General features: G+C 43.2%; 1 protein-coding gene across 1 annotated transcript in view; it reads right to left on the reverse strand.

Moving 5' to 3' along the window:
• The window catches only part of LOC129703550 (espin-like protein), a 49551-nt gene continuing 21946 nt past the window's right edge, over window positions 1–27605 (reverse strand). Inside the window, exons 6-8 of the mRNA XM_055646120.1 lie at window positions 9765–9923; window positions 7014–7214; window positions 1–5768 (exon numbers count right to left, since the gene is read on the reverse strand). Coding sequence (XP_055502095.1) covers window positions 4050–5768; window positions 7014–7214; window positions 9765–9923 — 2079 coding nt within the window. The 3' untranslated portion in view covers window positions 1–4049. The remainder of the gene's footprint in view (window positions 5769–7013; window positions 7215–9764; window positions 9924–27605) is intronic.

The raw sequence follows: 27605 nt of genomic DNA on the forward strand, positions 1-27605 counted from the left end.
CCAGTCGCCATCCCAGTGGCCGGTTTTTCAGCGACCTGCTAAGACTTGACAGTCGCCGGCAGTCGCCTAAGTGGGACAGGCCCATTACTCTTTGGATTTGCAAGATAACTGAACTAAAAAGTTAATCAGGGTCAACCTGGACGTAGGCTAAACCATATAAATGTTATCCTTGTGTATGTTACTCAAGGAGTAAGACATTCAAGGTGTAAGACATTCCCGGAGTAGGTCACTCAGGGAGTAAGACAGCCTGGATGCAGAGGACTGTGTGTCTGACAATCAATGACTGGAGTGAGTTGCTCCATCTGAATGTCATTAAGGGTGTGAATCAACCTTAGCAGCTCCGGAGACTAGATAGTGTATACCCAGGTTATAAATAACTTTCTTCAATTACAGGCCGCACACTTGGCTGCACAGCTGCTTTCAGATGACACTTACCTCTTATTATTCGGTTTCTCATTCATCTTTTTCCTCTTCCAAGGAGGCATAAACAGTGAAAACTATTTTCTCTTCCTTTTCCAGTCAAGAGTGAGTGAAGCCACGGATTTAAAACTTTAGCCAAATTGCAGAATGTCTTCAATTCCCAAGCTGTGTGTGGAGTGCCTCACAGCTTCAACCAAATTGAGAAATAAATCAGATGGCCGCTGTCTAACTGTCCAGAAAAAAAAACCTTATTAGTTTGCCCACAAAGTACCAATCTAATCCTTCCCATCTGAGAGCTTGGATCTCCTTCAGAGCTCCTCCTCTATCACTGCTCCCACCGCCCCCTCCCAAACATTAGGGCAACCTTGCAACCTCTCCTGGCCACCCCAACCTTTCAATCTCCTGCTGACTATAATATTCTTCCCCCATCTGCTTGTCCTTTAACCTCCCCTCCAACCTCCAGACCTTCACCCTCAGTCCCCTGTACAAACTCCCACCGAGTCTGGACACCAGAAATGTCTCAGACATGTCTCCTTACAATCTTCTAAGTGTCGTTGTTTCTGCCCAGTGAATGGCTGTGGTTGCAGAGATGGAGGTCACAAAAGCAAAAGCACTTTGGTGCGGGCCACATTCAGAGTGATTGTGTTCAGTTTTGGTCAATCTGCTATACGAAAGATGATAAGTTGGAAAGAGTGCAGAGAAGGTTTGCGAGGATGTTGCCAGGAAATGGGGGCATACGCTATAGGGAGAGGTTGGGCGGGCTAGGAGTTTATTCCTTGGATGCAGGAGGATGAGGGGTGTCTAAGAACATGAGAGGAATAGAGAGAGTAGATGCACAGTCTTTTACCCAGAGCAGGAAAATCAAGAACCAGATGACATAGGTTTAAGGGGCAACTTTTTCCAAACAGGTGATGCTATATGGAATGAGTTACTAGAGCAGGTAGTTGAGGCAGATACTATAACAACATCTAAAATACATTTGAACAGGTATATCGACAGGAAAGGTTTAGTGGGATATGGGCCAAAAGCGGACAGATGGGATGTCGATGGGACAGCTTGGTCGGCATTGGCAAGTTGGGCTGAAGGGCCTGTTTCCCTTCTGTATGACTCTACAACTGGCGTAGTATTGATGGACCAAACAGCAATTGAAGTCATGAGGAAAATAATCGAAATAATATTTAACTGAAAATATGAGAAATAATATTTAGTTGGTGCAGAGAATGGGCAAGTTTCATTCAGTGACTGGCCTATCCATGTGGACATTAGACGTCAAGATTGCCCGGTTCTACAGTGGAAAGTATTCCGTCCCAAGATACAAATCCAGCAATCCCGCAAGCTGATGAACTACAGTATGAATTGGTTTAACTGACCAACAAATGAGTTGTCATGCATGTCATAGAGTTGTAGAGTCTTACAGCATGGAAACCGGTCCTTCAACCCAACTTGCCAACATCGGCCAAAATGTCCCATCTACACTAATCCCACCTGCCTGCGTTTTGCATATATCCCTCCAACCCTGTTCTATCCATGTGCCTGTCTAAATGTTTCTTAAACATTGTGATAGTACCTGCCTCAACTATCTTCTCCGGTAGCTCGTTCCATACACCCACCACTCCTTCTGTGAAAGCACTACCTCTCAGGTTCCTTTTAAATTTTTCCGCCCTTAAACCTATGTCCTCTGGATCGCGATTGTCTACTCTGGGCACGAGACTCTGTGCATCTGCTCGATCTATTCCCCTCGTGATTTTGTACAGCTCTATAAGATCATGCACACCTGTGTAAGATCAAATGTGAGAGCTTTTACCAGGTAAAGATTGCAATGATATGGCTTTAAAAAATATATATATATATCCCAATGACTTCAAGTTGTTTGCTCACAGTATTATCTCGTGGTATGACCTAGTTCCATGATCAGACAGGCCATATTTCAATTGGTGCACGTGAAGCAACTGATAATGTCAAACATCTCAAACATCAACCCTTTCATTCAAACCAAGAGAAGTACTTTGAAAATAACTCACATTTCATTTTAATTATTCTGCTGAACAAACAGTGACACACCAACACACTATTGACATTTTGCAAGGCATTTTATAGCAAAACTTCCACTTAACTTTATCCAGCCTCACCAAGTTAAGGAAGGAACTCATAATGATTCTCTGGGTCCTCATGCTGTTGAGGTGAAGTGGGGTCCTTGACATTCAAGGATTCATTGTGTTTGTATTAAATACTGTGTAGTATCTGGAAGAATTTGTTGGCTGTTGTTAACCTCTTGGGGCAAATAGGGAAGAACTAAATAAGTTTCTTCAGGACATCCAAACTGCACTTGCATTCACTCAAACAAACCTTACCTAATAATCAGCACAACCTTCAAAGGCCCAGAATGGAGTTGGACAAATCTGACAGGATGAATAGGAGGTCCAGTTTCTGAGTAAAGGTGTAAACTTGTCGTGTTTCATCAACTGCCAGAATCTAAGCTTTCGATTTACGATACGATAGAACTTTATTTGTCCCAGGAGGGAATTTGAGTTCTGGGCTGAGCCATGTCCAACCTCTCTGCTGGGGACGTTTGAAGTTACATCCACTCAACATGGTCAGGCCAGCACAGAGCCCAAAGATGTCCCATTCTGGTGACAGGGAGGCAAGGAAGCACTAACGAGATGGAAATTCATCTGTTGGATTAAATTTCACTCTAATACAGGCCAATCTGATTCAGTGAATCGAAGAAAAAGGAGATTGCAGATTCTGGTGTCTGGACCAAAAAGTGGAATACTGGAAGATTTTAACGGGACAAGCAGCATTTGTTGAGGCAGAAGAGTAAGGCAACGTTTCAGGTTGAGATCCTGCATCAGGACGGAGGGGGGAAGAGGAAAGATTGCCAGCATATACCAGTGTGAGGGGGGAGGGGTGGGAGGGAGACTGAAGGGTGGAACTTGCTAGGGATGGAAGAATGGGCAAATGGAAGTAAGTGTGTGGGTGGGAGATGGGACAGGTAAATGAAGGGAGAAAGGAACTAGATAGACAGGTGGCTCTGTGTGGGTGGAGATGAAGGGAGCATGGGTTAAATTCAATTTTGATACTGTACCTTCGGTTGTAAGCTACCAAAACAGAATGCGAGTTCTTCCAATTTGTGTTTGGCCTTTCTGTAGCATTGGAGATGGCTATGGGCGCACGGGTTGTTGCGGGAGTGGGAAAGAGACTAAGAACGACATACAACTGGAAGCTCGTGGACATCAGTTGAAGCCATCAATCATTGTATGCAAGACAGATGTTACTGTACGTAAACAAGGCTACCATATTTTGTACATTACAACATTAATACCACTTCAAATGGTGCTTCATCAGATGCAGTGATTAATTTTTTAAGGTTCTGCTGTTCAGTGACTATGTATTGATTTTATACAGCTAGTTAACATTTAGGAAGAATTGAAACATAAGACCAGTCAGTATTAACGTTAACAAGGCTGCAAAAGGAATTTACATACAACAAAACATCTGTGCTTTTTATTCTAGGTCATAAAGCCTTTTAGTCTTTGACCCTTGAATCCACTTTAGCCATTGTGGCATGGTGTCTTCCATCAGTTGAAGGAACTCTATCTGTGCCCGCAGAATGGATAGTCCTTCGGAACTCATTCCTCAAAATCAAAAATTTCTGCTTCCTTGTCCTTCCAGAAAGCAAAGCTTCTGTCAATGTACTTGCAAATCTCATCATTGCTGAAAGCTCCGGGGTCAGAGGAGTAGCCGTAGCCCATGAGCAGTTCATCCTCTTCGGGTGTGGCACTTTGCACAATGACCTTGGGCACCGGTCTTATAGTCACCTCGGACTGCGTGGGCATAGCTATCAGGTTTTCAGGGTTGCTGAAGAACCTTTGTTTAATGTCTTCAAATCCATTCTTCCATTCCCTTTTGCCAGCATCGATCTCCTCAATGACTGCCTTGTGGAATGCACGGACCAAGTCCCAACTGAATTTTCCCAAGTGGTCAAACACCTCGAAGCACAGAAGATGCCTCATTTTCCTTTCATCCGGTGGCAGGTCAAGTTCAAGGATGTGAAAGTATCCCAACATGAAAAGGTCAAGGGTCAGACTATTGTAGTCAGCAGGAACACCATTGACACGAGGGAGAAACTGTTCAGGTGAATAGGTCACCCTCTGCCGATACAATCGCCTAATTTGTCTGGATGGGACATGGGAGATTATGTTTCTCCAGTTGCCAATGAGTTTGGTAATGGTCCTTTTCTGCAGGAACAGATGCCTAAGTTTTTCATTTGGAATGGACAGTTTGGACTCGGGTTCATGATGCGTTTCCAACTCCGGCTTACCACCACACTCTGTTTCACTCATCTCTCCATCATTTGCTGGCTCATTGCTATTTTCACCAATAGCAGATGTACACAAGTTTTTGAGTTTCACTTTCAAAGACATAGTGTAAGTTGATTTTTTCCAGTGACCCAGGAATAACACAACTATTCTTTCTTTCCTCAGGCTAGTCGACTCTGTCACAGGGGAACAGGAGGCACGGTCTTCCACCACCTCGTTCTTTGAGTTAATTCCAGATTCACCCGTGCCCCCCATGCTGCCTGGCTGTCGGACCTGTTGTGTTGGTTCTCCACTCAACTCATTCCCTTGAATCCCAGTGATATCCTTTTGCCAAGATTCACCTTCACAAGCAGTGGTAGCATGACACACATCTTCTACACTTTGAGCTACATCTCTATGTTCTGGGCTCATTGGAAAGAACTCATTATTACTTTTGTTTTCAAAGATACTTGCCCGATTTTCCAGTGGATTGGTGCTTGCCAACGTTTTATCTTTCATCACACATTGCTTTTCAAAATTGGCCCTGAGGGTGCGCACGGACACGCCAAACTGGTGAATCTCTTTTTCTACCTTGTTCCTGCTCTTTCTTGAAGATGTTTGGTCATGACTTGGAGTGAAGACGGCTGCCAGTTCCACATTGGGTATTCTAGTAATCTCCTTGCTTTCATTATCTGCGCGATCTTTGTCATTCACGTTTGACAAGAGGAGTGACATAGTCCTCACTATCCCAGATATCCTGTTGCACCAGACTGGCAAGGGCGTGTTCTCCTCCTTGCCCGAATCCTGAAGTTGAGCATTGACGGTGATCTTGACGATGGGAGCAGGAAGAATCGTTCGCAGCTGAACTGCCAAACGGTTCAGCTCGCCTTCGTATTCCTGGCACCTTTTCATCACTTGGACATTTTCAATCTGCTTCTCCAGGTAGATAAGGTCATCCTCAGTCAGGAGCTCTCCAAAGGGGCCCAATATGGCATTGTGTTCCTGGGAATACCTCCATATCTCTGTCTGTGGGTAATCTCTTCCTTTGTGCTTAATAGAAAAAGAAAACATTTGTAATGGATGGTCAGTATCCATCACAGTCACCGACTAACTGCCTCTGTCCCACTTAGGAAACCTGAACGGAAACCTCTGGAGACTTTGCGCCCCACCCAAGGTTTCCGTGCGGTTCCCGGAGGTTGCAGGTGGTTGCCAGAGGTTGCAGGTGGTGGAAGCGGGTAGGGAGACTGATAAAAACCTCCGGGAACCGCACAGAAACCTTGGGTGGGGTGCAAAGTCTCCAGAGGTATCCGTTCAGGTTTCCTAAGTGGGACAGGGGCATTTAGGATAAGACAGGCTTTCAAATCAAGTGTTATAAAGAGTGCAGCTCACGTTCTTTATTCATAAATTGGACTATTCATTTGTTATTTGAATCTTTCTCAAATATGTATCAATTCTATTAGTTTGAATAATGCACTGCTTCAGATGGTGGTGAACATCACTGGCTTCTCCAGACATATCTAAATGAATGTTTGTTCAGTCTTCTGAAATTTGGTGTCATCGGTGAGGAAAATGAGATATTTTTACCCAAAATCCCATTGACATCAGAGATCCTAAAATTTCAAATGAAACATTACTGCCCTCATCTTCTGCCATGGATGCTTCCAACCAAACAGATGTTCTGACCCCTGGGTAACTCAAACCCTCTCGCTCACCAACATCACTTCAACTAATGAGTCCTCCAACTTAAGAGGCCTACACCTGGCCCCCTGCCCCATCTCACCCCCCACACCCTCTCCCCCACAACTCGAGTCATCCTAACTGCTGTGTCAATCTAACCAAACATACTAAGCTCCAGCACCATGATTTTTGGAACATTTTAATTCCTCATACACTCCAGACTCTTAAGTCACTCCAACTATAGTTATTGCTGGATGTTAGATTAGATGTATTCGGTTTGAAAAACAGTTTTAAGAGCTTTATTTCAAAATCAAAACAGTTTTTGTTACCCGAGGGCTCCCTCCCCTTTTCCTTCCTTCTCCCCCCCCACCCCCCATCAGTCTGAAGAAGGGTTTCGGCCCGAAACGTTGCCTATTTCCTTCGCTCCATAGATGCTGCTGCACCCGCTGAGTTTCTCCAGCAATTTTGTGTACCAGGGAATGATTTGTCTGCTTCAGTTCTGCCAATTGCCACAAACCTGCCCTGCTACTGAGCATTTACATCAGGCTGCTTTTCACTAACACGTGTTCACATTAAGATAGAGATTCTCAGAGAGCTCTTATGCAGATTCTGCCTTACCTCTCTCCGTAGCTCTTCCTCAACCTGCAGTCGTGCCTGCAGTTTACGGACCATTACCTGGCGCTTCCACTCTGGTATGGGGCGACCTTTCTCATCATGTGTGGGTACCAGCAAATCCACGTCAGTGGAAGGGACCTCCTCAACAGAGAGTGGGACCACTGCTTTCTCTTTTGACTTCTCTTTCAGCTTTAGGTTTTCGCTCTGAAATGTGAGTACAATAAAACTTTTTCAGGACTAGGGGTTCAAGGAGGAGATGTTGTGAATTGATTTGCCTCAATCAATAATTCTTGACTTCCTTTCCCACCTTCATTACAACTTCCCATGAATACCTGCAGTTATATGATGCCATTTTGCATTTCTTAGCATATCACACACCATGAAGTATTAAAGACAAGTCAATTTGACTCAGTTTGCAGAACTCTCATTATAGTCACAGGAAGTGACAATTACCTGGGCCCTATTGACCTTGAGTGTCATGCATGGTGATTTCAGAGGCAATTCGGAGTCAATCATATTAGTGGGCTTGTAGTCACATACAGACTAGGCAGTGTAAGGGTAACCAAATTTCCTTCTCTCAATGTTATCAATAATTCAATCGTTTCCTGGTCACCTCTAGCATTCTCGGCCTTCCTTTCATGTTTTGCATTTCAATGTAATAAATATTTAGGTGAGATAGCCTCGCCAATGGTGAGATTTGAACTTGTATTTGGTTCATTAGTTCACTGTAATATTTGCTAATTAACTGCCGGTTACTGTGGTTTGAGGAAAAGTAAAGAAATAACAATAAGGACAAGATTTTTCCAAAAAAGGTTTTGGAAGAACGATAGGCAAGAAACAAAATTTTTGTGCACATTTCCCCTATCAGAGGTAACTAGAGCAATTGTACACTTGTCTTAACACAAGGCACCAACCATTCCAGACAGGAAATAATTATTTTCACCCCGACGATGGTCAATTTTTGGAAGGGATTATGGAGATTTCAATATTTTCAGTATTTCCAAAACAATATTCCATCTATTTTTAGATATTAAGGAAATTAAGAGATATGGAGTTAGAAGAGGACACGGGGGGGGGAGCGAAGCCCCCACAACCACAGGGAGTATGGGTAAAGTCCACACAGACCTATGGACAGGATTGAAACCTGGCACCTGTATCTGCGAGGCAGCAACTCTACTCACTGCAACAATTGTACAGAAAGTTGGAATGGGTGGGTTCCTTTCAAGTACAAAACAGGAAGTTGCCACTCTGACTCCAGATGCAAGAAGCTTGAGCTAGAAACAAAGTACAGGCGGAACTCAGTGGCTCAGCAGCATTAGTGGATGGAAGGGATGTAATTGCCAGTAATACCTGCCTATCGGTTTCCTTCAATTGCCGATAATCAGTGGCAGGTACAGTGAACAATCACTGTCATATGGAGCAAGCATTTAAAGACAGGTTCAACAGCAAAGCCATGCCAGGTACAACAAGTATTCAGCAGCAGATGCCATAAGCCTTCAATGCCTGGAAGGTAAGTATTCACTGTCAGGTACAACAAGTTCTCACCAATAAATGGAAAGAGCATTTGCAGCCACGTACAGTATGCGCTCAGCATCAGCTAAAGTGAACCTACAAGACCGGAAGGGTATTTAGTGCCAAATGCAGTGAGCACACCTTTCTAGGCACAATGAGCATGTAATCCAGGTGCAGCAAACATACGAGTCATAGTAAATACCAGTTATAGTAAACACTCAGTGCCACTTAAAGAGATCATTCAGTGCCAGATACGGCAAATACACTCTGCCAGCTACAGTGCACATTCAGTGCCAGCTACAATGTAGGAATGTTACACAATTCTGAGATTTAAAAAATAAAGCCTGTAATTTAAAATAGACAACACAAAATATAGATGAATTAAATGTTCTTATGACATGATTGTGCAAAAAAAATAATGAATTTGGTTATCTTGAGAGTGGATTGTGATAGGTCGGAATGTGGCCGCTGCCATGATAAGCCCCGCGATATCGACAGGCAAGACACGGCCGATATCGGGGCCTAAATAACATCTTTTGAATCATCAGATTAAAATGAAACTGCCCCAAAAAGCAAGGTTAAGATGTTAAATAAATAATATAACTTTTGTTTTGGCCTGTTGTGGAAGTCCTTGATGTTAATTTTGATCTGTGATGTTGAAAGCGTCAGAAGTCGCATTTAACAACAATCCGGCGATGCAATCGACCAGCGACTTTTTAAACAAAATAGGGGAACGCAAGCGCAGATCGAATAAGTCCGAGCAAATGCCTCTCCAACAACCAATACAAACCTTAAATTTAATCCTGCCCCCCACCCCCACAGCCTCCGGAATTTCACGCACAGGCAGCGGCAGATCTGGAGCGCCGCTGATGGTAGGTTTTGTAACAACGCTATACAGTGCACAATCAATGCCAGCTACAACATACACTCACTGCCAACTGCAGCACACATTCAGTGCCAGCTACAAAGTACATTCAATGTGAAGTGCATAAATAAAGAAAACAGACCATTGTTAGCTGTGGCTTAGGTGAGAATGAGCTCCAGATACAGCCGGGCACGGTTAACATGCATCGTTGGGCACGGTCAACAAGCAGTGTGGATAGAGCCAACATGCAGCATTGGACACTGGACAGACCACACTCACAAATCTGCCTGGTTAAAAGAGGAAGACCCTGAGGAAGTCCCAGTATTCTTTATAAAACAGGGTACACGTCACCACTCATGTGGAAGGGCCTTCATTACCTTGCCATCCTCCATTCCTTGCTGAAAGTTGCTCAGCTGCCTGCGGCCCTCGTTAATTGACTGGTAGTAGTCACCTCTGCTCTGCCGTTTCACGATGCTTTTTGATCTGCGAATCGATTCTTGCCTTTGCACAGAAACAGGAGGGTCCTCCGGTGGGAGCTGAAAATAAAGCAGAAACCAGCGTTGAACGTTAATCGCTCAGAAACATAATGCAAAGTCTCTAATTTAGAATGGCCCCTGGGACTGGAAAGCACCAAATGTATTGCACCATTTAAGAAAGAAAATGAGGGAGAGAATGGAAGTGTGCGCATGTATCCTGATATTAATACTGCATTAAATAGAGGACATAGCCTCAGAATTAAAGGACATTCTTTTAGGAAGGAGATGAGGAGGAATTTCTTTAGTCAGACTGTGGTGAATCAGTGGAATTCTTTGCCACAGAAGACTGTGGTGGCCAAGTCAGTGGATATATTTAAAGCAGAGAGAGATAGATTTATGATTAGTACGGGTGTCGGAGGTCTTGCGGCGAAGGCAGGAGAATGGGGTTAGGAGAAAGAGATAGATCAGCCATGATTGAATGGTGGAGTAGACTTGATGGGCCGAATGGCTTAATTCTGCTCATATCACTTATGATCTTATGATCAAATCTTATAATCTATTGTAAGGGGCCCTGTAACAAGGCATTTGGAAAGGCATGCTGTTTTTCCCAATAGCATTTAGAGGTTCCAGTTAGCAAGTGATAGGGGAGGGTAGTTAATGATGTAGCACATTTAGACTGAAAAAGCCTTAAGAGAGTTATTACCTAAATTGGATTTCATCTGATGGAGGTCATTTCTATGCACAGTGAAGCAGCTGGTTGAGCTGGTGCCTCACAGAGCCAGAGACCAGGGTTCAATCCTGACCTCAGGTGCTGTCTGTGCAGAGTTTGTACGTTCTCACTGTGACTGGTTTCCATCCACATCCAAAAGGCAAGCGAATTTGGAGGTTAATTGCCCTCTGTGAAATTGCCCCAAGTATGTGGGGAGTTGTTGGGAAAATGGGATATAGAACTAATATGAATGAGTGATCAGTGGTCGGGGTGGACTTTGTACGTTGATGGGGCCTGTTTCCATGCTGTACCTCTAAAACTAAAAACTATATCTAAAGTTTTTAACTTCTACAGTTGGAATGAATGGACAATTTTTGTGTTGCAAGCCTCGGACTATTGGAGCTTCATCAAGATCCATGCTTGGGTCTCAGCCATTTACAATCTATTTCAAGGGATTAGATGAGGGGGCTGGTATAATAGATCCAAATTTGCTGCAATGGATCATCTGGTCAGTGCTCAGATTTCATTACTCTAAATAGGTGTGAGTACTTGGAGTCCCCTATCTCGGAAAAGTGCGGGCATTATACAATATTACAAACCAAATTAATACAAACTGAAGGAAATAGGAGGTATCGGGTCTCTGGAGAGAAGGAATGGGTCGCATTTCGGGTCGAGACCCTTCTTCAGACCGCAGAATGCACAGTGTCTTTTACACAGAATAGGGGAATCAAACGCAAGAGGATATACGTTTAAGGTGAGAGGAGCAAGATTTAATATGAACCTAAGGGGCAACGTTTTCACTCGGAGGGTAGTGGGTAGCTTCCAGGGGAGGTAGTTGAGGCAGGTACAGCATTTAAAAGACACTTGGATAGGTACATGGACAGAATAGTTTAGATGGGTATGGGCCAAATGCGGGAAAATGGAAATAGTTTAGTGGGGCATCTTGATTGGCGTGGAGTTGTTGGGCCGAAGGGCCTGTTTACATGCTGTATGATGCAACGACTAACTCGGTTAATCTACCACACTAGAACTGAATGATGCCCAAACAGCAGATTTTCTGGACTATTGCACATTTTTTTAATAATAGTCTAAAACACTTCTAATTCCGTTTTTAAAATGATGTTACACGGTAACATTTAAATGAACCTATTAAGGTCAAAGGGTGCATGAGAAACAGCCATAGAGTCATAGAGAGTCATAGAGTCATACAGCATGGAAACAGGCCCATTGGCCCAACTTGCCCACACCGACCAACATGCCCCATCTACGCTAGTCCTACTGCCTGCGTTTGGCCCATATCCCTCTAAATATCCTATCCATGTACCCGTCTAAATGTTTCTTAAACATTGCGATAGTACCTGCCTCGAATACCTCCTCCAGCATCTCGTCCCATGTACCCATATCCTTTGTGTAAAAAAAGTTACTCCTCAGGTTCCTGTTAAATCTTTCCCCCCTCACCTTAAACCTGGTTCTCAATTCCCCTACTCTGTGTGTTTAACAAGGACGGACCAAGTGAAAGGGTACGTGTGATCCACGGCCCAAGTGCCTGCTTAAGAACATCCAGGCCCGGTGAGCAGGAAGGGAGCACAGGGTGAGTGAAAAGTACAAATATCACCTGGTGAGCCAGATGTTGAACCATCGGGATTTCCAAATGGTTGGAGAGTGGATTATTGGAGTTTTAGTGTCGTCACTGCAGAGTCAGTGGGCCAAAGAGCCTGCTTCCGTGCTGTCCGGCTCTATGACTCAATTGTCCTCTGACTCAATCCTTAACGTCGAGTGGCAAAACACTACCAAGTGAATCTTCACCATCAATACCGATGCTTGATAAAGAAACCATAAATAACCAACGGGTATTGTTACAGAAACATTTTTCAAAAGTGACATCATTTTGCCAGTACTTAAGAATGGAATTAACACAACTGGCTGACTGATTACAGAAATTAAAAATCTTCCCTTACACAAAGTTAATTCTCACTTGCTCTTTGCCCTCTGCACAATGTCATTAAGTCAAAGAAATTCATCCATGATTTTTTTCATTCTTCACCAAGTACTGACCATTCACCCGTTCCACAATTACACGGTGCTTCCCTATTACGCAAAGTTCCCCAGTAATGCAACGCTCACCATATACAGTGCTCCTCAGTTCCACAACGCTCACCCTTTACCGTACATTCTTTCACATCCACTCATTAAGCAGCAATCTGCAAGTCACACTGTGCTAACCCACCTCATGCTGATGTTCAGCTATATACAAATTGCCCCTCACAGATGCTTCCTAGTTACATGCTTGGTTGTATATGCCATTCCTCAGTTACATGGCACTCTGCTTACAGCACCCACTTCACCGTTTCAGAATGCCTGCCCGTTAACAACATCCTCAGTTATTCAGCAGTTGCTCAGCCATTGCATTCCATCAACTTCGCAGTTACATTCCATCAACTCATAGGTTACACTCAACGCTTACCCATTACCAAGTGCTTGCTCAATGTGCTAGTCAATCACACAAGCAGTACTCAGTCGCTGTGGATGGATTAATCTTCTCAACCAGCAATCACTTCCAGTTAATTGTAACACAATTTCAGGAAAGGTCAGGGGGTTTACATTGTTTGGTATTTGACATTACCTGAAACTGAAGTGATACTGTTCACCATCCCAATTCTAAAACCGTTGGCTGACCAGCTTATATTCACTGCCTGTGCAGAGTTTACTGTTGAACTGTCTGCTGGAGTCAGGGTCACGCAGCTCACTGATTTAGTATGCATTACAGACCAACTGAAAGCTGAATCTTGCCTAAATAACAACAGACATTCCTTCCTCTGTTCTTGGCTTGATATTCTCTCTGCTACAGTTGCCGATTAGATTCCCATATCTATTGTGTCTTGAAATGGCCTGAGTTATAAAGACTATAGCACCGGATTATGGAGCTGTAATTAGCAGCCACTCAATTATTTAATGGGGGATCGGGTGCCTAATTAACTCATCAATCAAGAGCCAGTTCAGAGCGAGATACTGAAGCTTTTGTGGCGGGCTACAGTCTCCCTGCTCTGCATCACTGCTCTCCTCTTCTCTTGTGTCACTCTGAGACAAAGCAAGGGTTTTAAAATATATGAGATTGTTTCCTACTTAAGTGATGTTCCTGTTATCCTGCATACAGAGCTGAGGCAACCAAATGAGCACACAGCTAAGCTGAAGGGACCAGAACTGTTTCTCAGGAATAGATATCCTTGCAATAGCTTTGTTCAACAATGTGCTAGCCAGTCAGATTATTCTCTGCCCTTGCTGAGTTTTAATACTGTATTGAGGTGGGGTTTTACAGAGTTTTAATAGTTCATTAGGCATCATTGGACTTTGCTAAAGTCTTGGAAAATAGCTATCAACTCCGAAAGCAATTCATTATAAAAAAAAATTTTCCTCTCTTCGCTAGTTCTCCAAGACCTCTGAATTGCTCCATTGTCCATTTTAAATGTGCTTAAATGCATTTTAAACAATTTACAGACATATCTTCAGCTGCCTGGAACTAATGTCTGACACTCACCTTTACTAACACACCTCAGCACCTTTATCTCTCTACTTCTTCCCCACCTTAAACCCACCCTGTTAACTAGATTGTTGGATACCTGCCTTTGTGGGACAGATTTACCACTCCAATACCAGTACTAATGCCCGAGTTTACCCAGATATCCTTGTGGAACTCCAGGTTTCCAGCATGTGCCGGCTGTGGCATCTTCTGCCCGTCCCTCACCTGCTGCATCATGGACCATTCATGGGATCTCATAGGGCATCGTGAACGTCTGCAAGCCTCCCTCCTCTCAGGCAGGATAAGTGATCACTGGATCTGTGCCAGTTCAAACCTGATACAAGGATGGCAGTCCCCGCTCAAATGAACAGGAGACATCAGCTCCATGGAGAAAAATCAGGAGTCAGACATTCACTGAACACACCAGCTCCTTTACCAGTGTGAATCTGAAAACCTAACACTTTTTAGTAAAGCAAACTGATAGTGAGTGGGAAAACAAGTGCTGGAGTAACAGCGAGTCAGGCAGCATCTCTGAAGGACATGGATAGGTAACGTTACAGGTCACGATCTTTATGGATAGACATGTAGAAGTGACCCAAAATGACACCTGCCAAGTTCTCCAAAGTTGTTGCCTGACCTGCTGAGTTACTCCAACACTTTGAGAGTTTTTATGTAAACCAGCATCAACAGTTCCCTGTCTCTACATGATTAGAGCTTGATGTCTTTCACTCCAGATCAACCCGCTCAGGATCGCAGCAGGACTGATCACAGAAACCTTTTGTTCTGCATCAACTCTGATGCAAGCCATTCCGAGAGTGTGGTGACTTGTTAAAGGGACTCAGAAATGTGTCACTATATTGGCTCTGGTAGTTTCACAACTTGATGCTGGCCACAGAAATGAACAACTGAACCTTTTCCTAGATTGCCCTTCTTCTTCTTGCGTATGGCGTGCGAAGCCTAAATTTGTAGGACAACTTGTTCTATTTGATCTTATTTGATTGTGCACGCCAGGTTGATTGCATTTGTCGAAACCGGGCGGACCACAGGGTGAAGGTTGCAATCTCTCACCCCCCCTAGATTGCCCTTATGTCCTTATACTCAATCATCTCTTCACTCTATAAATGGCATTCAACCCTCCACACAAAATATTCCATTCATGTTTATCAGACCACATCCATGCATGCAGAAAGAGATTTGGTCAAGTAGACCAAATGTGCATTGAATGACCAGGTCAAAGACACTTCACCGGGTTACTCTCTGGGGCATTCTAGTCACTAATTCCCAACTGACAAGACCCAAAGAGAGACATAGCAACTCCTTTCACACAGAACGCTTGGAATTGAATACATTCAATCAACTCCTTCATTCTCGTATCTTACAATGTTATTGTCCCAGTGTGTTGGGCAGTGGTTAAAAGGACCAGACGCAGCAACCGACTGTGATTGTAGCGGTTTCTGTGGCCACTATGTCTGGGCTCAGAAACCTGATCGGTATTCTATGTTTAATGAGGAATGTGATCCACTTGTTACATCCTGTTCCCTTGTGTAGTTATTTAGTAAATACAGAGCTTCATAGGGCACAACAATGATTGATGATCGTCATGAAAACTATGGCACTCTTCTCCACTCATTATCACACTCATCCATGCCTAGAAATAAGTGTCAAAGAAGTTCGTTCAAGCCTATGTTGTCTACAGACCCCAAGAGGTGGTTCTGCCATAGAATCTCCTTGACTCACTGAATCTTCTGGCGAATCCATAACATTCCAGGTAACTCTTCCCCAACTCATGAAGGTAATTTGGTAAAAACTTATGGCATCACTTCACTTGCATCTAAACACTAAACTTGCAACAGATTTGCATCTAATGGTGATGGATTCAAATGCTACCCAGAATCACTAGCACAAACCTCCAGGCTGCCACTGAAGTGCAATACTGTACTGGTGCTGCACGGTTAACTCGTTTTACAGATAGAAACATAGAAAACAGATGCAGGAGTAGGCCATTAGGCCCTTCTAGCCAGCACCGCGATTCAATATGATCATGGCTGATCATCCAAAATCAGTACCCCATTCTCCCCATATCACTTGATTCCATTATCTATAAGAGCTATATCTAACTCTCTCTTGAAAACATCCAGTGAATTGGCCTCCGCTAACTTTTGTGGTAGAGAATTCCACAGATTCACAACTCGCTGTGTAAAAAAGTGTTTCCACATCTCAATCCTAAATGGTCTACCCTTATTCTTAAACTGTGACCCCTGGTTCTGGACTTCCCCAACTTTGGGGAAAATGGTCTTGCATGTCCAACCCATTAAACATTTTACACTGTATGATGATAAGTAAATCTGAGACCCCCGTCTGTCTAAAGAAAAGCATTGGAACTCATCCCAGAATGTTGGAAAATATTGTTTTTTCATTTTAAGAAAGTATTCTGACCTTACCACGAGTGGGATCTTACTTTAATTAAATTACTTCCATGTTGCTATCTGTGTAACGTTGACATCACTACACTGTCAACCTGGCTTGTGTCCTTGCCATAGGAAAGATTTTGGTGCAAGGTCCAAGTTGTGTTGGCAGACTAGAACACTCAAAATGTACACAGCGTGCAATAGCCATCCAGCTTCAATGTGGATTGTTGAGATTCTTTAAGAGAAAGTGAAGGAACTTCCTATATTCCCTGCTGTAGAAGATGAGGACCAGAACCTCAAAAAAAAATAGCATAAATCAGATGTTAGTCGGGGCCTGGATGGGGTAAAGAATGGTTATTTATTTACCCCACAGCATAAGTTTTTAATGTGAAAGGTTAGGTTTAAGATAAGGAGTAAGAGATTTAGAGAAGATTTGGAAAAAATATTTTCACCCCGAGGGTAGTTGGGATCTGGAGCAGACAGCCTGGGATTGTGGTAAAGGCAGAGACTCCCACAATATCTAAAGAGTATCTCGGCAACATTTGAATTGCCATGGTTAAAAAAGACTACGCACCAAGAATGAGTAAATGGGGCATGGCATTGATGGTGACTAGATAGTGGATATGGACATGAGAGGCCAATGCGTCTGTGCTCCATGATTAGATGCAAAAGAACATACAGAATTTCATCCCAAACATTTTTACATTCTCTCGTTTTCTTTGGTGTTAACTTGATTCTTAAGTTTCTACAATTGTTGTTGAGTCAACAACATTATCTGTGGGTTTCTATGTGACTCCAAATCATGGACTTGAGACTTCCAGTACGATCTCAGAGACGCCCTTACCATCTGAATGATCATGGATCAGGGGTCTATAGGGATGTTGCAATCTTTCAAGAAGGGTGCAAACATATCCTTGAATCTTTTCCAAACAGCCTGGTAATCTCCTCCTGTGCAGGAGCTCACAACAGAGCATGTTTTGGGGGTCTGGTTCTGAACATGCAGACAATGTAGTTTGCAATTGTAGCCAATTGAGTGTATTCAGACCTCAATAATAGGGAGGCCACTGACATTGGTTTGCTTATCCCTACCAGTGAATTGTTAGATTTTGCAGAGGCAGCATTGGAGATATTTTTCCAGTCCATCGAGGAGCTTTCTGCAGAAGGTCCAGGTCTCAGATGCACACAGAAGCTGCAGAAATCAGTCTCCCAGTAGACCAACGTTTTGTATCTCAAGATTCAAGATTCAAGAGAGTTTATTGTCATGTGTCCCTGACAGGACAATGAAATTCTTGCTTTGCTTCAGCACAATAGGACATAGTAGGCATGACTACAGAACAGATCAGTGTGTCCATATACCATTATATAAATATATGCACACATGCATAAATAAACTGATAAAGTGCAAATAAACAGATAATGGGCTATTAATGTTCAGAGTTTTGCACGAGCCAGGTTTAATAGCTGTGGGGAAGTACCTATTCCTGAACCTGGTTGTTGCAGTCTTCAGGCTCCTGCAATCCAAGACCATCCAAAACCGCAAGACCACAAGAAATTGTGGATGCAGCCCAGACCATCACACAAACCAGTCTCCCTTCCATTCACTCCATTTATACCTCACGCTGCCTCGTGATCATCAAGCACCCTTTCCCCCCCCTTTGAAGGAGTGAGCTAATCTTCAGAACTAATGGTAAACAATGAAACTAATGATAACTGTGTTTCAGTATGAAGGTCACCTAATCCTCAATAATTGAGCTAAAATGTATAGATGGTGCTAGCATTTGTATGCACTCAGAGGTTGAGCTCCATGGTTGATACCATCTATGCTCATCACCAAACTCACAGGACTTGGAATCAACACTCATCTCTGCAACTGGACCCTCGACTTCCTGACCAACAGACCCCAATCAGTAAGGATAGGGGATCTGGGATAGGGGATAGGGGATAGAGGATCCTTTACGATAATCCTCAACACTGGTGCTCCGCAAAGATGCATTCTCAGCCCCCTTCTTTACTCCTTGTACAAGCACCACTCTGCAGCCATGTACAAATCTAATTCAATTTACAGATTCGCAGACGACTCCACTATTGTGGGCCAGATATCAAATAATGATGAGACGGAGTACAGGAAGGAGTTTGAGAACCTCGTGTCGTGATGTCGAATCAACAATCTTTTGCTCATTGTCAGCAAAGACAAGAGATAGTGATTGACTTCAGGAAATGAAAGTGGTCCATCATACCCCAGTTTGTATTGATGGTGCCGAAGTAGAGATGGTTGAAAAACTTCAAATTTCTTCGAGTAAACATCACCAACAACTTCTCTTGGACCACCCATATTGAAGTAACAACCAGGAAAGCACACCAACGCCTCTACTTCCTTAGAAGGCTTGTCCCCAACAACTCTCACCAACTCTCACCAACTTCTACAGATGTGCCAAAGAAAAGATTTTATAGGGATGCATCACAGCTTGGTTTGGGAACAGCTCCATCCAAGACCGCAAGACCATCATTGGAGACCCTCAGACTTTCTTTGAACGAACTTCTCTGGCTTTACCTTGCACTAAACGTTATTCCCTTATCATGTATCTGTACACTGTGAATGGCTCAATTGTAATCATGTATTGTCCTTCCGCTGACTGGTTAGCACACAATAAAAGCGTTTCAATGTACTTCAGTACACGTGACAATAAACTAAACTAAATCACTGCAACACATGGGAAGATGGGCCTAACATTTAACATCCACAACGCAAAGGTCTTCGACCAGCCTGCCCTTCTTTGACACGTCCTTCTAAATAAATGCCCTCTGTGTAGATATATAGATATAGATACATACCCACTCATCCACACATTTACCTCCTCCCGCCTAGATTACTGCAACTCCCTTTACACTGGCATCAGCTAATCTTCCCTGTCCCGCCTGCAACTGGTCCAAAACGCCGCAGCGAGACTCCTGATGGGCACCCGAAAAAGGGACCACATCACCCCGATTCTGGCCTCTCTCCACTGGCTCCCTGCGCGGTTCCGAATAAATTTCAAGATCCTCCTTTATGTCTACAAAGCCCTCAATGGGTATAAGAGCGTGGAGGTTCTACTGCAGTTGTACAGGGTCTTTTGGTGAGACCACACCTGGAGTATTGCGTACAGTTTTGGTCTCCCAATCTGAGGAAAGACATTCTTGCCATAGAGGGAGTACAGAGAAGGTTCACCAGACTGATTCCTGGGATGGCTGGACTTTCATATGAAGAAAGACTGGATAGACTCGGTTTGTTCACGCTAGAATTCAGAAGATTGAGGGGGTATCTTATAGAAACTTACAAAATTCTTAAGGGGTTGGACAGGCTAGATGCAGGAAGATTATTCCCGATGTTGGGGAAGTTCAGAACTAGGGGTCACAGTTTAAGGATAAGAGGGAAGTCTTTTAGGACCGAGATGAGAAAATCATTTTTTACACAGAGAGTGGTGAATCTGTGGAATTCTCTGCCACAGAAGGTAGTTGAGGCCAGTTCATTGGCTATATTTAAGAGGGAGTTAGATGTGGCCCTAGTGGCTAAAGGGATCAGGGGGTATGGAGAGAAGGCAGGGATGGGATACTGAGTTGGATGATCAGCCATGATCATATCGAATGGCGGTACAGGCTCAAAGGGCCGAATGGCCTACTCCTGCACCTATTTTCTATGTTTCTATGAAAGGACAATAGACAATAGGTGCAGGAGTAGGCCATTTGGCCCTTCGAGCCACCACCGCCATTCACTGTGATCATGGCTGATCATCCACAATCAGTACCCCATTCCTGCGTTCTCCCCATATCCCTTGACTCTGCTATCTTTAAGAGCTCCATCTAACTCTCTCTTGAAAGCATCCAGAGAATCGGCCTCCAGTGCCATCTGAAGGAGAGAATTCTACAGATTCACAACTCTCAGGGTGAAAAAGTTTTTCCCCATCTCTGTTCTAAATGGCCTAATCCTTATTCACAGCCTGCAGTGACTCAGACGTTGCTGACCATCGGGGATAGAGAGTTGGTCGGAAGAGAGGAAATCAAAGGGCTTTGGCCACGGAAGGCGAGGTGGTGACATGCCAGCTGATCACGAAACAGTGGAGAATAATCCAGCATGGAATAACAGGACAGGATCACTAACTAAGTGTATGGCATTCGACTTAAATGTATTTCACCTTGCTTGAGTGTGTTGATTGACAGCTCGTTTTGAGTTTAAACAACAGATGTTTAAACCATGTCTTTCCACAGGTTATTCTTGAGATCGTATTTCTCATTAAAATTCAATGATCTTTCTTAAACCACCCGAGAGAGAAATGCTCAACAACAAAAAGCCATGTAAAATTCAGCTCTCTGGTCCTTGGCTCAGTTTATGTTACAGCTTTGTAAAGCAGATGCAACTGTTTGTTGATTTCTGCCTCCTAAGGAAGCTGGTTCACCCTATAGCTACTGGCTGTTATTACTCCTGTTTGCATATCCAGCAACTGACTAGTATAAGGATACATCTCAGTTACACAAGGTGTTTGGACACCACAGCTGGAATACTGCGTATAGCACTGGCCTTATTTAATGAAGCAGGTAAGTGCACTGGGGGGTCAGAGGTTTGTAGGCTAAACCATGGAATGGGTGAGCTATCTTATGAGAAAAGGTTGTAGAGGCAAGGCTTGTATCCATTGGTGTTTTGAAGAGTAAGAGACAACATAAGAAGAGGTCTTCGCTAGACAATTGTGGAGAGGATGTTGGCTCCTGTAAGCTTTTTTGGACTCAGGAGTAATTGTTAAAAAAATAAGGAGTTGGCCACTTAAAACAGAGTGATGAGGATTTTTTTCTCTTCAAGATTCATCAATCTGAAGCATTGGTAGACTGATAATTAGCAGAGTGGTGAAAGGTAAATGCAGATGGACTGAGATGTGGGTAAGGTCATAGATTCAGTGTCCCAGAGCATGGAAACAGGCCCTTTGGCCCAACTTGCCGATGCCAACCAAGATATTCAGTCTAAGTTTGTTCCACCTGTCTACATTTTGCCCATATTCCTCTAAGCCTTTCCTATCCATATATCTGTCATAACCTTACTAAATGATGAATAGACATGAGGGGCAGAGTGCTCATTATTCATGTACACATCTGAAAATATGTGTTATGTTATAAGCCATAACCACATTGCATTTGAAGTTGTTAACAAAGATATCTATTTGCAGTAGATATATACATAATTAATACTTATAAAGTTCCAATGCATTCAAGGTAAAACTAACAACAAGCCACTTAAGGAGATATTTTGGCTAACGTCCAATTGTTTGGGTCAAAGAGGTAGATTCTAACCAATGGCAATGGCATAAATGGATGGAGAAGAAGATAGCCCTGACAACAGGGGAGGCACAGTTGTGCAGTGGTAGAGTTGCTGCCTTACAGCATTTGCAGCTCTGGAGACCCGGGTTCAATTCCGACTACTATCTGTACGGAATCTGTACGTTCTCCCTGCAACCGCGTGGGTTTTATAGGGTAGTGTTAATGTGCGGGGATCGCTGGTCGGCGTGGACTAGGTGGGCCGAAGGGCCTGTTTTTGAGCTCTAAACTAAGCTGACATTTCATTTGCATGCACCGCAGCACATTACAGAAGGAAGATACAAAGGTCCCAACACAAAACCACCATGTTCTCCAGAGATGCTACCTGACCCACTGTTACTCCAGTTTTTGTCTTTTTTTCTGTAAACCAGCCTCTACAGCTCCTTCTTTCTTCATTTCTGTCGGGCTCAGATGAAACCATGCACCGAGTAAATGTAGAATTTATGAATAAATTAAAGAACTTGATGGGATTTGAATGCATCAAGTGGTCCAGAATGCTGGTTGCTGTTCTAGTGACTTTACCACCACTACTATCATATTACCAGATGCTCTTGATTGTATTTCCAGTGTGAGGAGAGATAGGGTCATGTTTGATGATCTCCACTTAGTCAGTCAGATGAGGAGTTATTTCCATATTGTTATTATTATATCGTTTAATAGTTCAGTGTAGGGAGTGTACTAAAGTCCTTGACCAAGAGGTGAGCTATGAATTTGTTCCAGCAATCAAATTCTAGTGGGTTTCAGGTTAACTGTTGGATCCAATTACTAACTCATCCTTGACCAGTAATTGTGCCTAGGCTGAATGCTGCCAAGCATATCTTGTCTCTTTGATACCAGTATCATTTCAGGAAAAAATCACATTCTTTGCTATTTGAAAGATATCTTCAGTGCTATTATTAATTAATCTTCTGCTATAAGAGCCACAATTGGCATCACTTGTGTCATCATATCATATCATATCATATCATATCATATCATATCATATCATATCATATCATATCACATCATATCATATAACTATTAAAAGTCTGATCTTGGATGTGGATGTGTTTGTTCGTGTGTGTTTGTTCATGTGTGTATATAATCACATTTTCTCAAATAAACGACGCGCTAACGGTAAAATCTTTACATATTCCGGTAGACATTTATCCCAAAATCTACATCTGAAAATTTCATGCTTTATTTCTCGACATTACTGAAAATATTTTAAAATATTTGAATTTAAAATAGTTTTTACTGTTAAAAATCATTCCTCACAGCTTCTAACACATTTTGATACAAAGTTGCAAGACAGGAACACTGGCAGGATCACTCTGAACTTTTCAGCTCAATGGCATCTTACAGCATCTTACAGCAAGTGCACCGACATTTGCAACAATGTTGCCATCATAGCCCCAGGCAAGCAGGAGGGGGATGGTCAATTGGTATTGCAATTGGAGATTGGAAATGTTTTTCAACTCCAGTGCTGTGGGAGGCTCACAAGCTATGATCTTTGCTGAGGAGTGCTCGAATCTTACCTTCGCCAACGGGTTGAGTTGGAGAACCACGCCTCCCTTGGGGGCTACAGGTAGGGGACGGTGCGTTGGGGGAGCAGACCCAACTGGACCAGCAGTCTGCACTTGGTCCAGTATCTTTTAAAAATGTCAGCCCAAGTTGCGAAAGATATGGAATAGTGGATAATTCTCATGGGTCACAGGGGCAGTGATATCCTTTTATTACTGCTTCCTCTTCATTACTACTTACTAATGAAAGTAGTAATGAAGAGGTGTGGGATTCAGAGAGAGCAGCCTGCAGGGGAATGGAAATTGAGCAGATAAATGGAAAATAAATGGAACTGCGGAAAAGTTGGAAAAAACCCAATCCTTGAACATGACAGTGCATTTGGCAGAATTTAAAGCCAGGAAACTGCAGATGCTAGAAATCTGCTACATATAGAGGTCTTGTCCTTCTGTCTCTCAGTCTTACGGCACTTTCCCTTGCATCTAGAGGAGGTACAACATCTATCCTTTCACCGCTTCCCTTTCCATTGTGCAGGGATCCAAATGGTCATCCAAGTGAAGTAGTGGTTCACTTAAAGTAACAGAGTCAGACAGCTCCGTGGTGGAACCAGACCAATTCATCCATGCCAACCGTGGTATTCTCATCTAGGTTTGTCCCATTTGCAAATTTCTGACCCATATGCCTTTGAACTATTCCTAGCCATGTACTTGTCCAAGTGTCTTTTAAATGCTGTTAGAGTACATGCCTCATCAAATACCTCTGTCTATATACACACCACAAACATACACCTTCTTTAATCCATCCTACCGCATTCAGTGTTAAGTATGTAGTGTCTTCTGCACTGATGACACCAAACTCAGATTGGATGGTCACTTTGTGGAGCGCCTGTGCTCAGTCTGTAAAATGACCCTGATCTTTGGTTGACTCCTACTTATCCCACTCTGACCCCATTCAGCTTCCTGCACTGTTAAAATTATGGGCCTGTCCCATTTAGGTGACTTTTTAGGTGTCTACAGGAGACTATGCGGTTGCCACATGGTCGCAGGTGGTTGCCAGGGAGTCGCCTTCATGGTAGTGAGTAGTTCCCGCATTCTCGGAACTAGAAGCGGCTTCATTCTAGTTTCCGCTAGACACCTACGACACATGTTGAAAAATTAAAGGCGACCAGAATGGAGCCGCCATGGATAGTAGCGAGAATTCTCGTGCCGTAGGTGCAGTGGTAGTGGGTCGCCAGGAGGTCGTAGAATCTCGTAGGTTGTCACCAGTGCTGACCATTGGCTCATTGGGAAAAAAGAACGTAAACTGTAGTTTTCAGAACCTACTGTTACTCCTTTATGTTCTGTATTCCTCTACTCTCCCTTTCCCCCTCACTGATGCACAATCATTGCCCAGAATACTTAACAAGCAATGTGGTTTGTAACAAGAAATCATAGAAGTAGTGCAGAAGGGCAGGGAGGCAAGGTCGGGAGCAACTTCCGCCAGATATACCACCTAGAGTCCTGACCGGAGACCAGTATAACCAGGAGCAAACCTGCTCTCTTTTCCTTGCCGTGCACGCCACAACTTGTAACAACACAAGCCAGGTCAATAAACAAAACTAAAGAGGATGTCATGCTTCCCATTTAAAAGGTCCCAATAAAAAAAGCATATTTACTAACGGTAGCCTTAATGAAATATTAACAAGGAAAACAGACAGATCAAATGGTAGAGCAGCAGTCAAGTGGAGCCCCCGAACAATGCAGACTGAACACAACATTCCCTTCAGCTGTGACTGTTGCAAGAGTAACACGAAATATAGCTGCTGTCTAGAGGTCTGTCACAGTTATAACTCATCCATTCCCTTTCATTACTAATTCATTGCAATGTGTTTTAGTCAACAGGAGCTCGGGCACCATGCAACAACAACTAGATCTGGGTCAAATGCTGTACAACTATAAGAGATAAGATCAACTTTTTAGCATCTGATTTCTGAATCAACCTTTCTCCTACACACTACCACTGCTTATAGAAAAGACCACTTGCCCATTGATGTGATTGCTACTACTTCCTTTACTTCATCTGCTCTTTTCCATCAGGCCAATGACCCTCCGAAAACTCGGAGGTCACCCCGTTCTGCCAACCTGTGCATCTTTCACTCCCTTTGCTCCATCATAAGTGGATGTGTGTTCAGCTGATTGGATCCAAGGTTCTTAAATTCCTTCTCCAAACCCTTCCACTGTTCTAACATATCCCCTCGCATAAGACCCCAGAATGATTACCTCCATGGTTTCAGCCTCTCAGCCTGACAGTGAAAATAGGAGCAGGAGTAGACCCATCATGCCTGCCCTGCCATTTGATTAAATTATCACTGATCAGCCCTAAGCCTCCTATGTTTCCTCGACAATACAGAAGGTCATTCTGGCCATCATGTCAGTGCTGTCTTCCTCACAACTGTCCCACTTAGTTTATCTCTTTCATCTCCCAGCAAATGTTTACATCAAGTATTTAACAATTGCTTTTTAGTTATTATCTCAATTTCTTCCTCTACACTTTTGGGCAGTATATTGTAGACCTTAGCTGCTCTACATGTCATCTCTATTGTAGAAACATAGAAACAGAGAAAATAGTTTGTTTGCTAATTATCTTGCGACAGTGTCCTTTTGTTTCTGGCTCACAATTACTTTATTTATCCCATGAAAATAATCCATCACATTCTTAAACGTTGCTATCAAATCTCATCATAATCTTATCTGCTGTAAGATTTTGACTTCCTTCCTGAAATATACTGGACACAATTCTCTACTAAGGGATAATGATTCACAAGGATGGTCCATATAATTTTGACTTTCTCTTTATGAAACCACGGATTTCATATGACTACATTAGTGTCTTCTAAAATTATCTGGCTGAGTTGAAAGAATTCTACAGTTTTCCCAAGTAACTGCTGTTTCTACAACTTCTTTGTCGTATTTATAGAAACATAGAAAATAGGTGCATGAGTAGGCCATTCGGCCCTTCGAGCCTGCACCCCCATTCAATATGATCATGGCTGATCATCCACTCAGTATCCTGTACCTGCCTTCTCTCCATACGCCCTGATCCCTTTAGCCACAAGGGCCACATCTAACTCCCTCTTAAATATAGCCAATGAACTGGCCTCAACTATCTTCTTTGGCAGAGAATTCCGCAGATTCACCACTCTGTGTGAATTTTTTTTTTCTCATCTCGGTCCTAAAAGATTTCCCCCTTATCCTTAAACAGTGACCCCTTGTTCTGGACTTCCCCAACATCGGGAATAATCTTCCTGCATCTAGCCTGTCCAACCCCTTAAGAATTTTGTAAGTTTCTATAATATCCCCCCTCAATCTTCTAAATTCTAGCGAGTGCAAGCCGAGTCTATCCAGTCGTTCTTCAAATGAAAGTCCTGACATCCCAGGAATGAGTCTGGTGAACCTTCTCTGTACTCCCTCTATGGCAAGAATGTCTTTCCTCAGATTTGGAGACCAAACTGTACACAATACTCCAGGTGTGGTCTCACCAAGACCCTGCACAACTGCAGTAGAACCTCCCTGCTCCTATACTCAAATCTTTTTGCTATGAATGCTAACATACCATTCGCTTTCTTCACTGCCTGTGCACCTGCATGCCTACTTTCAATGACTGGTGTACCATGACACCAAGGTCTCGTTGCATCTCCCCTTTTCCTAATCGGCCACCAAAGTGGCCGATTCAGATAATAGTCTACTTTTCTGTTTTTGCCACCAAAGTGGATAACCTCACCTTTATCCACATTATACTGCATCTGCCATGCATTTGCCCACTCACCCAGCGTATCCAAGTCACCTTGCAGCCTCCTAGCATCATCCTCACAGCTAACACTGCCCCCCCAGCTTCATGTCATCCGTAAACTGATGTTGCATATAATTCCCTTGTTCAAATCATTAATATATATTGTAAATAGCTGGGGTCCCAGCACTGAGCCTTGCAGTACCCCACTAGACACTGCCTGCCATTCTGAAAAGGACCCGTTTACTCCTACTCTTTGCTTCCTGTCTGCCAGCCAGTTCTCCATCCACATCAATACTGAACCCCCAATACCGTGTGCTTTAAGTTTGTATACTAATCTCTTATGTAACTCAACATGAAGGTTTGCCAAGGGTCTTGGGAGTGTGGCTCATGATCTTTTCCTATGCTGTATAAATGCAGTATTATTATTATTACTGTACATAATGCCCGTACCCTCTTCTACATGTCTAACATTTTCACAAGGGTTTCTGAATAAACCAAAAGAC

The sequence above is a fragment of the Leucoraja erinacea genome, chromosome 14, assembly GCF_028641065.1.
Source record: "Leucoraja erinacea ecotype New England chromosome 14, Leri_hhj_1, whole genome shotgun sequence".
Classification (NCBI taxonomy): Eukaryota; Metazoa; Chordata; class Chondrichthyes; order Rajiformes; family Rajidae; genus Leucoraja; species Leucoraja erinaceus.